The sequence below is a fragment of the Talpa europaea genome, assembly GCF_964194135.1.
Source record: "Talpa europaea genome assembly, chromosome: 7".
NCBI lineage: Eukaryota > Metazoa > Chordata > Mammalia > Eulipotyphla > Talpidae > Talpa > Talpa europaea.
Window position 1 is genome coordinate 34,691 of NC_140074.1, and position 11,629 is coordinate 46,319.

General features: G+C 71.7%; 4 protein-coding genes across 4 annotated transcripts; 3 read left to right on the forward strand and 1 right to left on the reverse strand.

Moving 5' to 3' along the window:
• Nucleotides 1–921: 921 nt before the first annotated feature.
• Nucleotides 922–1,959, reverse strand: SSNA1 (SS nuclear autoantigen 1). Its single transcript, XM_084238548.1, has 3 exons — nt 1,860–1,959; nt 1,465–1,664; nt 922–1,371 (listed from the first exon to the last, which is right to left on the reverse strand). Exons 1-3 carry the CDS (start codon nt 1,909–1,911, stop codon nt 1,264–1,266), a joined length of 360 nt encoding a protein of 119 aa, XP_084094674.1. The 5' UTR covers nt 1,912–1,959; the 3' UTR covers nt 922–1,263.
• Nucleotides 1,960–2,114: 155 nt separating this feature from the next.
• On the forward strand, nt 2,115–7,465 carry ANAPC2 (anaphase promoting complex subunit 2). The gene is made up of 13 exons (XM_084239150.1): nt 2,115–2,229; nt 2,393–3,015; nt 3,799–3,931; nt 4,440–4,614; nt 4,796–4,915; nt 5,243–5,360; nt 5,473–5,654; nt 5,840–5,981; nt 6,089–6,164; nt 6,264–6,467; nt 6,656–6,785; nt 6,881–7,116; nt 7,202–7,465. The coding sequence occupies exons 1-13, from the start codon at nt 2,122–2,124 to the stop codon at nt 7,412–7,414; spliced, it is 2,460 nt and encodes an 819-aa protein (XP_084095276.1). The 5' UTR covers nt 2,115–2,121; the 3' UTR covers nt 7,415–7,465.
• A 1,358-nt stretch (nt 7,466–8,823) lies between these two features.
• On the forward strand, nt 8,824–9,706 carry TMEM210 (transmembrane protein 210; the record flags this gene model as incomplete). Its single annotated transcript, XM_084236255.1, has 4 exons — nt 8,824–8,911; nt 9,064–9,199; nt 9,391–9,420; nt 9,514–9,706. 4 exons carry the CDS (start codon nt 8,824–8,826, stop codon nt 9,704–9,706), a joined length of 447 nt encoding a protein of 148 aa, XP_084092381.1.
• An 844-nt stretch (nt 9,707–10,550) lies between these two features.
• Nucleotides 10,551–11,572, forward strand: LRRC26 (leucine rich repeat containing 26; the record flags this gene model as incomplete). The annotated part of the gene is made up of 2 exons (XM_084236256.1): nt 10,551–11,211; nt 11,292–11,572. 2 exons carry the CDS (start codon nt 10,551–10,553, stop codon nt 11,570–11,572), a joined length of 942 nt encoding a protein of 313 aa, XP_084092382.1.
• Nucleotides 11,573–11,629: the final 57 nt, after the last annotated feature.

The window sequence follows — 11,629 nt, forward strand, 5'->3', positions numbered from 1 at the left end:
CGGTTTCTGCTTCTCATGACTTGCGCCCGAGGAGCCGTAGGCGTGGACTCTTCAGGGCTCCTGCGAGGTATAAGCGGACAGGCAACCGCATGGGGTGAAGTGGAGGCCAGCTTGGATGTCGTGCTCAAGTTAGGTGGTGGACACGGAGACGTTCCTCTACCTCGCAGGTCCAGACTTTCGACTCCCACAGCCCTAGCAGCCCTGCCCCACCCCCAGCACCCCGTGGCCTAGGACAGGAACCCCATCCGGCCTGTGAGCACCCTGTCTGCCACAGCCCTCCCCAGAATGCATGCAAAATGGGTGCTCCAGCAGCCAGGACCCGGGGAATCTGGGTAGCAGGGGAGGGTGGGCTGCGGCTGCTGGCCTGGGGCTTTCCCTGGAGAAGCAGAAGCCTGGGGAGGGTGGGCATTGCTCAGTGAGGGCGTGCAGGCCTGTGTGCAGTGAGGGTGTGCTCGCCCCTGTGGCTGGGGCGAGCAGCTGGCAGGCCCACTGGCTGCCTTTCAACAGGCTTTAACTGTAGTCTGGTACTAGGGCCACCTGTGACCCAAGTATTGGACGCAGCTGCAAAGCTAAGAAATGCTGCCCAGCCAATCATGGGAAGAGCTGACTCAGGTTCTCTGGGTCCCGGACACCAAAGTGCTTCCTCAGCGAGTAGCTTCAGAAGCACCACAGGGCAGACGATCCCAGAGGCACAGCCCTTCCTGGGGTACCTGAGCTCAGGAAGAGCAATCCCGGTGAGGACAAAGTGGCCCAGTGAGACCAGCCTCAGAAAAGCCGCACACCGTGTCCCCCACCCCGCTGCAGCAGCTCTGGCTCTAGCCCTGGCCCGGGGGGTGCCCTGTAGCCGCACGCTCCTGACAGAAGGCAAGTGGCACACAGGTGGAACTGTATGAAAGTGATCTCTATTGATGCCCACAGGCCACAGGCACCAGCGCTGAGGTGGAGGACCCCAGCCCTGCCCCTGCTAGCCTGGCCTGGTTGCTGCTAGTCTGAAAACAGGGCGAGGGAACACCCATAGTGCTCAGGCTGATAACAGGGCTGGCCTGGCAGTCCGCGGGTGTGACTGACTTGGGGAGTGTGGGGCCAGGACCCTCAGGGGGCTTGCCCAGGCCGCCTCCTGTCTGCCAGGGCCGGGGAGTTGGCGGCGGGCTCTTCATACCCAAGACAACGCGACGAGATGGCGACCGCTGCGGAGAACACAGACAGACCAGCTGGGGCGAGGCGCCCCAAGTGCGGTGAGGGCTGGCCCCCTCTCGGGGCTCGTCAGCTGTCCTTGCCGCCGCTGCTCTTCTGGTCGGAGGCCGTGGCCTTGGTCAGGTTCCCGGCTTCTCTCTTCAGAACGCTCAGCAGGGTCTGCGAGCTCTCCAAGATCTGGAACAGACGCGAGGCCATCCAGGTTCCCCCGGCCGGCCCCTCCCCGAGCAGCGCGGGCCGCCTCCGGGGTTCCCCGGGCCCCAGTCCCACCTTGAGGTAGGCGGCCTCCGTCTCCGCGATGGTCCGGTCAAACTCGTTGCGAGAGGCGATCTTGCGCGCCAGGTTCTCGTTCACGCGCGCCAGCTTCTCGGTCAGCTGCCGCACCTCGTTCTGCAGCCGCTGCTTCTCGTCCTCCTCCTGCTGGATCTGCCGGGACAGCTCCTCCCGCTTCTGGCACAGCTCCTCGATGCCTGCGGGTGCGGGCGGGCGTGGGCCGGCGCCGGGGCCGGGGGCGTGCCCGGGCCCTCCGTTCGGCGCCCTCCAGTCCCGGGCGCGGCGCTGGGCAGGTCCGCCGCCCGCCCCGGCGTCCGGCCGGGACCCCCGCCGCCCCGCCGCCGCGCCCCGCCCCGCCCCGCCGCCGCGCCCCGCCGCGCCCCGCCGCTCACACTTGACCAGCTCGTTGTTGTAGTTCTGCAGCGCCGCGCCCTGCTGGGTCATGGTCGCCGCCCGGGGGTCCCGCCGCCTCAACCGCCGCTACCGCATCGCCCGCCGCGCCTGCGCACCGCTCCCCGCCGGCGCGCCCGCCCGCGCGTCACCGCTGCGCCTCTCGTGGGGGCGTCACGGCCGCGCGCCGCCTGCGTCATCGCCGCGCGCCGCCTGCGTCATCGCCGCGCGCCGCGCCGGGGGAGTCGGGGCAGGTGGGCGCGGATGGCGGCGGCGGGAGCGGGAGCGGGCGAGCCCGGGCCCGCTCAGGAGCTGCTGGAGGCCTGGAGCACCGTGAGCACCGGGCTGGTGCCGCCGGCCGCGCTGGGGCTGGTGAGGCCCGGGGCCGCGCGCCGGGTGGGGCCGCCCGCCCGGGCCCTGCCCCCCACAGCCTCGCCCGCCCCGCTCCCCTCAGCCCTTCCCGGCCGCCCCGCGCGTCGCGGCCTCCCCTCCCCGCCCGCCGCGGGGTCGGGCCTCACGGCGCTCTGCACTCCAGGCGTCCTCGCGGACCAGCGGGGCGGTCCCGCCCAAGGAGGAGGAGCTGCGGGCGGCGGTGGAGGTCCTGCGGGGCTGCGGCCTGCACTCGGTGCTGGAGGAGTGGTTCGTGGAGGTGCTGCAGAACGACCTGCAGGCCAACATCTCCCCGGAGTTCTGGAACGCCCTGTCCCAGCGCGAGAACCGCGCTGACGAGCCCCAGTGCCTCCTGCTGCTCCTCGACGCCTTCGGCCTGCTGGAGAGCCGCCTGGATCCCTACCTGCGTAGCCTGGAGCTCCTGGAGAAGTGGACTCGCTTGGGCCTGCTGATGGGCACTGGCGCCCAGGGGCTGCGGGAAAAGGTGCACACCACCTTGCGAGGCGTCTTGTTCTTTTCCACCCCTAGAAGTTTCCAGGAGATGATCGAGTGTTTGTACGGGCGCTTTTTGAGAGTCTACATGCAGAGCAAGAGGAAAGGAGAAGGGGGCACAGACCCGGAGCTGGAGGGGGAATTGGACAGCAGGTACGCACGCCGCCGCTACTACCGCCTCCTGCAGAGCCCGCTGTGTGCCGGGTGTGGCAGCGACAAGCAGCAGTGCTGGTGCCGCCAGGCGCTGGAGCAGTTCAGTCAGCTCAGCCAGGCCCTGTGAGTACATCCCTGCGTAGCCGTGCTCGCCAGAACCCCTTGCTGCCCAGAACCCCTTGCTCCCCCGGGCCCCACTGGTCTGCAGAGAGCTAGCGAGCTGACCGGGACCTCCTGTCCCGTGCCCAGACCCATGGAGGGCAGGTCCCCCGGGTCTCAGCTGCGCCTTTACAGACCCTTTTGTGCTGGACGTGAATGTGTTTTTCACGTTACCCGGGCATATCACTCTTCATCCACCCCACACATTTACATGACCCCGCACGTGCCGGGCTGTGCCCAGCTCTGTGTTGTGGTTTGTGGGGGCGGGGTGCCACGGACCTCAAGCCCCGTGGGCACGAGTGGCAGCTCTAGAAGGTGCGGTTGGGCCGACGCGCCGAGCAGAGAGAGCTCCCTCGCTCTCTCAAGGAGAAGGGCGTGGTGGTCGAGCCTGGCCCTGATGTGCAGATACTCCGGCCAGCCTCGGCAGCCTGGTCTGGCAGCAGCAGTGGTTGGGCCAGTCTCAGGCTGGGCGGGGCATGACCCAGGGGCTAGCAGATGCAGGAGACCTGAAGGTTTCTGTTGGGCACATCCCCACCAACCCACCACAGAAACCTTTGCTCTCACCTCGGGCTGAGGCGGGGGAACAGAGGGTGTCGTTGCTGTTGTCTCCTGGGCTTTGTGTCAGGAGACATGGCGGCGGCGCCTGTGCTTACACGGCGGGGGCAGCCATGTCCTGGCCAGGTAGAAGCGCAGCCAAGGTGCGGGGCAACGTGCATGAGGTGGGGCTCCATGCAGCACTCTCTCTAGACACAGGCTGAGCCTGCTGGAGAGGGTCAGTGCGGAGGCGGTGACCACCACCCTGCGCCGGGTGACCAGGGAGAGGATGGAGGACCGCTGTCGGGGCGAGTTCGAGCGCTCCTTCCTGCGGGAGTTCCACAAGGTGAGCGGCCCTGGCAGAGCGGTCTTGTGCCGGGCATGGTGTCCTGGCGAGGGGTCTTGGGTGTCGTGCCATTAGCACTCCCCGGCTCTGCCGCTTTCCACTTCTACGTCTGCATGTCTTTGTGTTGCCTTCCAGATGCGGGGTCTGGGCAGGGCCGGCAGCCTGACGGGCGGCCACAAGTAGGAAGCACCCTGTCAGGGCGCTCTCGGGGGTTGGCGGGTCTCGGGCCGTGTTTGGCTCCGTGTCTTCCACGGGCTAACTCCCGTGCTGGCGGAGCGCTCTGGCTGCGCTCGGCCCGTGCCCTGGCATGTTTGTCCGTCGGGTGAGACAAGCACCTGCCCAGCTCTGCGCCAGCGCCGTGGCCGGACAGAGGTCTGCAGGCCGGTGTCCTTTGTAGGCCTTGATACTCCCTCAGGCCCCTTCGTGCCGGCTCCCCCGCACCCTAGCCACCTTGGCCCCTGTGCCCGGCAGCTTGTGGCTCAGCCTGCCCCTCCCCTGTGCCCCGCAGTGGATCGAGAGGGTGGTCGGCTGGCTGGGCAAGGTGTTCCTGCAGGACGGCCCCGCCAGGCCCGCCTCCCCCGAGGCCGGAGCTACCTTGCGCCGCTGGCGCTGCCATGTGCAGCGCTTCTTCTACCGCATCTACGCCGGCCTGCGCATCGAGGAGCTGTTCAGCATCATCCGAGGTCGGCCGGCCCCTCCGGTCTCAGCGCGTGGGCTCTCTGGGGCTGGGCTGGGGCAGGGCGCGCGTGGGGAGGCAGTTGTGGCCTCTTGTGGGTGCACGCAGGCGTGGGGGGGCACCTGACCCCCGGCCGGCGTCCTTCGTCACCCTGGCGGGGCAGGGGGGTGAGTGCCATCCCCCCGCAGACTTCCCGGACTCCCGGCCGGCCGTCGAGGACCTCAAGTACTGCCTGGAGAGGACTGACCAACGGCAGCGGCTGCTCCTGTCCCTCAAGGCCGCCCTGGAGACGAGGCTCCTGCACCCAGGTGCCCCCCGCCCCCATGCCCGGAGCCCGAGAGGCAGCGGGTTCAGAAGCGGCTCTGTGTGGGGCTCGCGGCCTGTGTTTCACCCTCGGGTGAGGGGTCGCGGCGGGACACATGTCAATGGGGCGGAGTGGCACGTCCTCCCTCGGAGCAGAACGCCTCGGGGTGGGGAGCGTGGGCCTTGGAGAGTTCTGGAGAAAGGGAGGTGGGGTGGGGCGAAGGGGGAGTTCGCACTGTCCCCTGGGGACCGGGGTCACGGGGATGGCCCAAGCCCCGTGTGCGGCCTGGCGCGCCTCTGTCAGCCGTGCCTCCCCCACCCCCCCCCCGCAGGTGTGAACACGTGTGACATCATCACCCTCTACATCTCGGCCATCAAGGCGCTGCGCGTGCTGGATCCCTCCATGGTCATCCTGGAGGTGGCCTGCGAGCCCGTCCGCCGATACCTGAGGTGGGGCCAGGCCTGCGCCGGGCTCCGGGAGGCGCATCTCCTGCTGGCCGGCCCTGGCCGCCCTGTGCACGGGCATGGCCTCGGGGGCTGTGAGCGCCCCTTTGCCCTGCAGGACGCGCGAGGACACGGTGCGGCAAATCGTGGCCGGGCTGACGGGGGACTCGGACGGGACCGGGGACCTGGCTGTCGAGCTGTCTAAGACGGACCCAGCCAGCCTGGAGACCGGCCAGGACAGCGAGGACGACTCCGGGGAGCCGGAGGACTGGGTCCCCGACCCTGTGGACGCTGACCCAGGTCGGCGCCGGCGGGGCCGGCTTGGCGGGGGCTCCTGTGGGGCTGGCCGCCTGGCCTCGGGGTTGGGCACGTGTGCCCTGGGGCTTGGGGGGGTGCAGGGGCCGGGCCCACCCCGCCGGGTCCCCGGGGGCTCTGTGGCGGAAGCCCGAGGACGCCCCTATGCCAGCGTGCCCCGCCACGTGCAGGGCAGCCCAGCTCCAGGCGCCGCTCCTCCGACATCATCAGCCTGCTGGTCAGCATCTACGGCAGCAAGGACCTCTTCATCAACGAGTACCGCTCGCTGCTGGCCGACCGCCTGCTGCACCAGTTCAGCTTCAGCCCCGAGCGGTGAGGCTGCGCGGCCCCGGGGCTCCCCCTGCTGGCCCCAGCTCTGGGCGACTGGCTGGCCCCCGAAGCCTGTCCTCCGCGCGCCCCTCAGAGCTGTGTTCTCGCAGGGAGATCCGCAACGTGGAGCTGCTGAAGCTGCGCTTTGGGGAGGCCCCCATGCACTTCTGCGAGGTCATGCTGAAGGTGGGTGCAGCCCCCCTCCACCCCGCCAGTCCTGGGCAGCCCCCGCAGGACAAGGCAGATCCCTCCTAGCTCACCGCCCTGGACGGCCCCTCCCCCCAGGACATGGCGGACTCCCGCCGCATCAATGCCAACATCCGGGAGGAGGACGAGAAGCGGCCGGAGGAGGAGCAGCCGCCGTTCGGGGTCTACGCCGTCATCCTGTCCAGCGAGTTCTGGCCGCCTTTCAAGGAGGAGAAGCTGGAGGTCCCGGAGGCCATCAAGGAGGCCCTGGAGGCCTACTGCAAGAAGTACGAGAAGCTGAAGGTAGGCGGGTGGCCCCGTGCCCCGTGCCGGCCCTCCTTCCCGCAGCCCTGCGCCTCCTGGGACCCTGCCCGTCCCCTCGCTGGTCTGTTCCGGGGACGGGCACTCGGGCCCTGCCCACTCCCCAGGAACCTGCGGGCGCACTCGCTGGCCCCAGGCCTCTGCTGCCCTGGCCCCACCCCGCCCCGCAGGCCATGCGGACCCTCAGCTGGAAGCACACCTTGGGGCTGGTGACCATGGATGTGGAGCTGGCGGACCGCACGCTCTCCGTGGCGGTCACCCCCGTGCAGGCCGTGGTCCTGCTGTACTTCCAGGACCAAGGTGAGCGGGCACCACCCTGCTCTGGCCACGGGGGGCAGGCCGGGCACCCCGAGTGGCTGGCAGCAGCCCTGCCCATCCCTTTCCTGCGCCCACAGCCAGCTGGACACTGGAGGAGCTGAGCAAGGCCGTGAAAATGCCCGCGGCGCTGCTGCGGCGCCGCATGTCCGTGTGGCTGCAGCAGGGTGTGCTGCGGGAGGAGCCCCCCGGCACCTTCTCGGTGGTGGAGCAGGAGCGGCCCCAGGACCGGGACAGCATGGTGCTGCTGGACAGCGACGATGAGAGTGACTCGGGCATGGCCTCCCAGGCCGACCAGAAGGAGGAGGAGCTGCTGGTGCGGCTGGGCGGGGCCAGGGCAGGGGCGGGGGCCGGCGGCGGGACCGGGCGCCCCACTGAGCCCTGGCTGCACTGTCCCCCAGCTCTTCTGGACGTACATCCAGGCCATGCTGACCAACCTGGAGAGCCTGTCCCTGGAGCGCATCTACAGCATGCTGCGCATGTTCGTGGTCACCGGACCCGCGCTGGCTGAGATCGACCTGCAGGAGCTGCAGGGCTTCCTGCAGAAGAAGGTGCGGGACCAGCAGCTGCTCTACGCCGCGGGCGTCTACCGCCTGCCCAAGAGCTGCGGCTGAGGCAGCGCCCCGCCCCGCCTGCCACCCGCCCCGCAGAGTAAAGCCCGTGGTTCCCCGTCTCCCGTGCTTTGCCGGCTTCGCGCGCCCCCAGACACTCGTGGCCCAGCCCGTGCACGCCCGCGGGATGGGGCCGGGCTCCCCCAGGGCAGGGCAGGGCAGGGCAGTGTAGCCATGTAGCCGCATGGGCCTCCAACCCCAGGGCACAGGCCTGTCTGGTCCCACCTGGGTGCGCTTCAGCCAGGCCTCTGGGCATGGAAGGGGGTGGGGGCGCCCGAGGGCCTGCGGGGCGTGCCGTGCCGTCTTTCCTGCTCTGAGCCTGGCGTGCGGCCAGGCGTCCACGGTCTGGGGGTGGGGCGGTACCACGGGACGCAGCACAGCCGGACCTTCCTGAAGCTCACAGGCGGGTGGGCCTGGGCGCAGCTGAGCTGTGTGTGCCGGCCTCAGGCCAGGGACTGCCTGCTGCCCCAGATGCCCTCCCAGCCCCCAGCATCCACATGCAGGGCCCCTGCGCTGTGCCTGTTCCTCCCGGGACCCGCCTTGCTCCAGGCTGCCGCCTGCCACGGGTTGGAAGGGAAAGGGTTACCCACCCCCACCCCTGGCGGGCCCTGCCTGGCAGCATGTTGGGCACACCTTGTCCTGACAGGACGGGAGCCTGCTGGACCGGACAGGCAGGGTAGTGCTGCCAGCCCCGCACCTGCTCCGGCTGCTGCGCTGGGCCCCGACAGTGTTGCCGCCACACAGAGGCGTGCCCAGGGCTACCCGCTGTCCCCCCAGGAGGGCACCTGTGCCAGGGAGCAGGAAGGTCCCTGGGGCCCCAGTGGGTGGCACACCCACCCTGCAGGTCACCCGGGTGTGCCTTTCCTGTTGCTGCTGGCGGCTCCGCGTAGGGCCTTGGGGGTGGGGAGGACGAGGCTCCCTCACGCTGGGCCGGGCAGCGCGAGCCGGGTCCCTGAGCACCTGGGAGGGCAGGTGGGTCCGACGTGGCCCCGGGCTCCTCCACTTGTTTGGGGCGCCGCAGGCCTTGGGAGTCTGCAGCGTGCCGGCACAAGGGCCTTGTGTGTGTGCCCAGCCTTCGTGGCGCCCAGCTGGAGCCCCTGTCCCGAGAGGCCCCTGTGGCTGGGCCGCCTGCCCTTGGGACTTCCCGTGGCTCCTGGCCACCGTCGCCCCAGGGCCAAGTGCAGCTTTGCTTGCAAGGACCGCTCCCCAAGATCATGCAGCCCACTGCTGCCTGGGCCTCGGGCCCGGCTCCTGTCCACCCCGGCTGCCCCGGGGCGGCTTGATCCAGGCACCCGAGGGCGAGGGCGGCTCCACCTGCGCCCTGCCCCCACCTGCCCTGCTTCAGCCCTACTGTGAGGTCAGCGCCTTCCAATGAGTTGTGGCCAGAGGTGTGCGGTGGGGCCCGGCTGGACATGGCCCCCCGTCCCCAGCTTGACTCTTGCCTGCTCGGCATCCCCCTTGGTCTGATAGGCTTGTCCCTTTCGCTCATCCCTGCAGCAGGTGCCTCCTGCCCCAGTCCCCCCTCCGGCCAGGACGCCTCCCTTGCCAGGGCCCATCGGGCGCCCCTGTGTCTGGGGGCCGCCGGGGCGGGGGAAGGGGGCGGGCCTGGGGCCCTCTGCCGGGGGTGACGGCCACCCGGCCTGTCTCTGCAGCTGCGGCCAACTGCGAGTGCGGTCTGGGCCTCAGCCGCGAGGCCCTCATCGCCCTGATTGTGGTGCTGGCCGGCGTCAGCGCCAGCTGCTTCTGTGCCCTGGTCATCGTGGTCGTTGGCGTCATGCGCTCCAAGGGGTGGGTGAGCCCCAGGTGGGCCCGGGCTGTGCTGCCTGCGCTGGCCCTATGGACCCCGGGGTCGGGGGAGTGTGGCCTCTGTGGGCGGGGGCTGTCAGCAGGGCTCGGGGGCCACGTCCAGGAGAGCCGGGCAGGGCGAGGAGCAGAGTCAGGCCCCTGGAGGGATTCACGCCCACCTTTGTGCCCCCCAGTGAGAAGTGCCTCGGAGAGATGGACAGCAGGTGAGTGGCTCCCGAGGAGGGCCGGCCGGGCCCCTGCTCTGGGAGGCCAGGCTCGGGCCCGGCTGGCCAGCACGACCCGGTGGTGTCACGCAGGTTGGTGGGGCGCTTCGGGGTCCAGGAAGATCGCATGGACCTGCGCTCGGTGCGTGTACAGTCCCACCTCGTGGACCCCCGGCTGGAGGGCTGCGTGATGCCAGCCCTGGAGAGCCGGGGCCTGGTGGCCATGGACTCCATGACGGCCTCGCTGACCATGGAGGAGCGGTCCGCCTCGCCAGCCCCCTCCTGAGCAGGGCTGGGGCAGCCGGGGGCGGGGGATTAAACGCTAGCTAGTGACCCTGCGCTGTCCTCTCCACCGGCCCCTCCGGAGGCCCGTCAGCTGCGCCGGGGGTGGCGAGGAGGTGGGCACCCCCTTTCTCCCCACGCCAGACACCACTGTGCACGGGGTGGACAGGGAGCCCCGCCCCTGGTTTGGCGCTCAGGCTGGGGCCTCAGGGCAGCTCCCCTCCTGCCTCCTCCTGCTGCTTTGTCCTGGGCCCCTGGGCGTCCAGCCCCGCCCCGGCAACTCCCAGCGCCCGGCCCCACCCACATTGGCTCCTGGAGGTTCTGGGAGTCGGGGGGGGGGGGGGGGGGGGGCAGTTGGGGAGACTCTGCTTCCCCTGCGTCAGGGACACCCGCCGCTTGTCCCTGGGCCGTGTCTGCCCTGCCAGTCGTCCCCCCGTCATCCTGTGGGGGTCTGCGTGTGCGCGTGCTAGGCTCACTGCGGAGCCCGGGGGACTGGCAGGTTGGGGTGAGGAGCAGGGCACCGCGTGGCTTTGGGGTGCTGCTTTGAGCTCAGCGGGTGCCCTTCCCGCCTCCATGCGCGGCGGTGGACGCTGCGGGCAGGGGTGGGGGCTGCCAGCTCCGCGGCAGGTACAGGGCGGACAGGATCCCGGAGCTCCGGGACAGGTGGCTGGCCGGGCTGAGCGCTGGCCGCGTGCCCAGCCCCCGCCCCGGGCGCGGGACCAGCCGTGGGGCAGGACCTGCCGGCTCTCTGGCCCGAGCGCGGACACTCGGCGCGGGCGCCGCGGAGCCGGACGGGCTCGGGAGACGCGGGCTGCGGGCCTCCCGCCGGGGCGCCGGTCGCTGCCCCCATGCGGCGCCCCGCTCTCTCGCGGCTGCCGCCGCCGCTGTGGCTGCTGCTGCTGTGGTCGAGGCCGGCCTGGGACCAGACGCCCGCGGCGGCCGCCCCCGGGGGGACCCCGCGCTGCCCCGAGGCGTGCGCGTGCGCGCCGGGCGGCCTGGCCAACTGCTCGGGGCGCGCGCTGCCCGCCGTGCCCGCGGGGCTGACCCCGCACGTGCGCGCGCTGCTGCTGGACCGCAACCGCGTGCGCGCGCTGCCTGCCCGCGCCTTCGAGGGCGCGGCCGCGCTGCAGCGCCTGGACCTGCGCGAGAACGGGCTGCGCCGGCTGCACGCGCGGGCCTTCTGGGGCCTGGGCGCGCTGCAGCTGCTCGACCTCAGCGCCAACCAGCTGGAGGTGCTGGCGCCCGGCACCTTCCAGCCGCTGCGCTCGCTGCGCGCCCTCGCGCTGACCGGCAACCGCCTGGCGCGCCTGGAGCCCGCGGCGCTGGGCGCGCTCCCGCTGCTGCGCGCGCTCAGCCTGCAGGACAACGAGCTGGAGGCGCTCGCGCCGGGCCTGCTGGCCGGCCTGCCCGCGCTCCGCACGCTGCGCCTGCGCGGGAACCCCTGGGTCTGCGGCTGCCGCCTGCGCCCCCTCTGCGCCTGGCTGCGCCGGCACCCGCGCCCGGCGCCAGGTGAGCCCTCGGGGCCGGGGGCGCGCGGGGGGGACGCGGGCCGGGCCGCCCGACGCCTGACGCCGCGCCCTGTCCCGCAGACGCCGAGACCGCGCAGTGCGCGGCGCCCGGGCTCCCGACGCTCACCGCCCTGGCCGCGCTCCCCGACGCCGCCTTCGCGCACTGCGGGCGGCCGCTCTCCGCGCGGGACCTGGCCGTGGCCTGCGCGCTCGGCCCCGGCTCCTTCCTCGCCAGCCTGGCCGCCTGCCTCGCGCTGGGCGCCGCGGTCACCGCCTGCCGCGCGCGCCGCCGCCGCCCCGAGGCCCGCCGCGCGCCGAGGAGACCCCCGGGCCCCGGGCCCCCGGCCGCGGGCCCCGCCTGAGCCGTCGGGGCTGCGCGCCCCGCCCCGCCCCGCCCCGCCGCCCCCCGCCCCCCGCAG

Bases quoted from the DNA above. Each gene is read 5' to 3' on its own strand.
- SSNA1 (XM_084238548.1), bottom strand. From the start codon at position 1,911: ATGACCCAGCAGGGCGCGGCGCTGCAGAACTACAACAACGAGCTGGTC. The intron at 1,665-1,859 runs GTGAGCGGCGGG...CCGCACCCGCAG, and splicing joins CAACAACGAGCTGGTCAAGT to GCATCGAGGAGCTGTGCCAG. The intron at 1,372-1,464 runs GTGGGACTGGGG...CGTCTGTTCCAG, and splicing joins CGGAGGCCGCCTACCTCAAG to ATCTTGGAGAGCTCGCAGAC.
- ANAPC2 (XM_084239150.1), top strand. From the start codon at position 2,122: ATGGCGGCGGCGGGAGCGGGAGCGGGCGAGCCCGGGCCCGCTCAGGAG. The intron at 5,982-6,088 runs GTGAGGCTGCGC...GTGTTCTCGCAG, and splicing joins TTCAGCTTCAGCCCCGAGCG to GGAGATCCGCAACGTGGAGC. The intron at 6,165-6,263 runs GTGGGTGCAGCC...CCCTCCCCCCAG, and splicing joins TCTGCGAGGTCATGCTGAAG to GACATGGCGGACTCCCGCCG.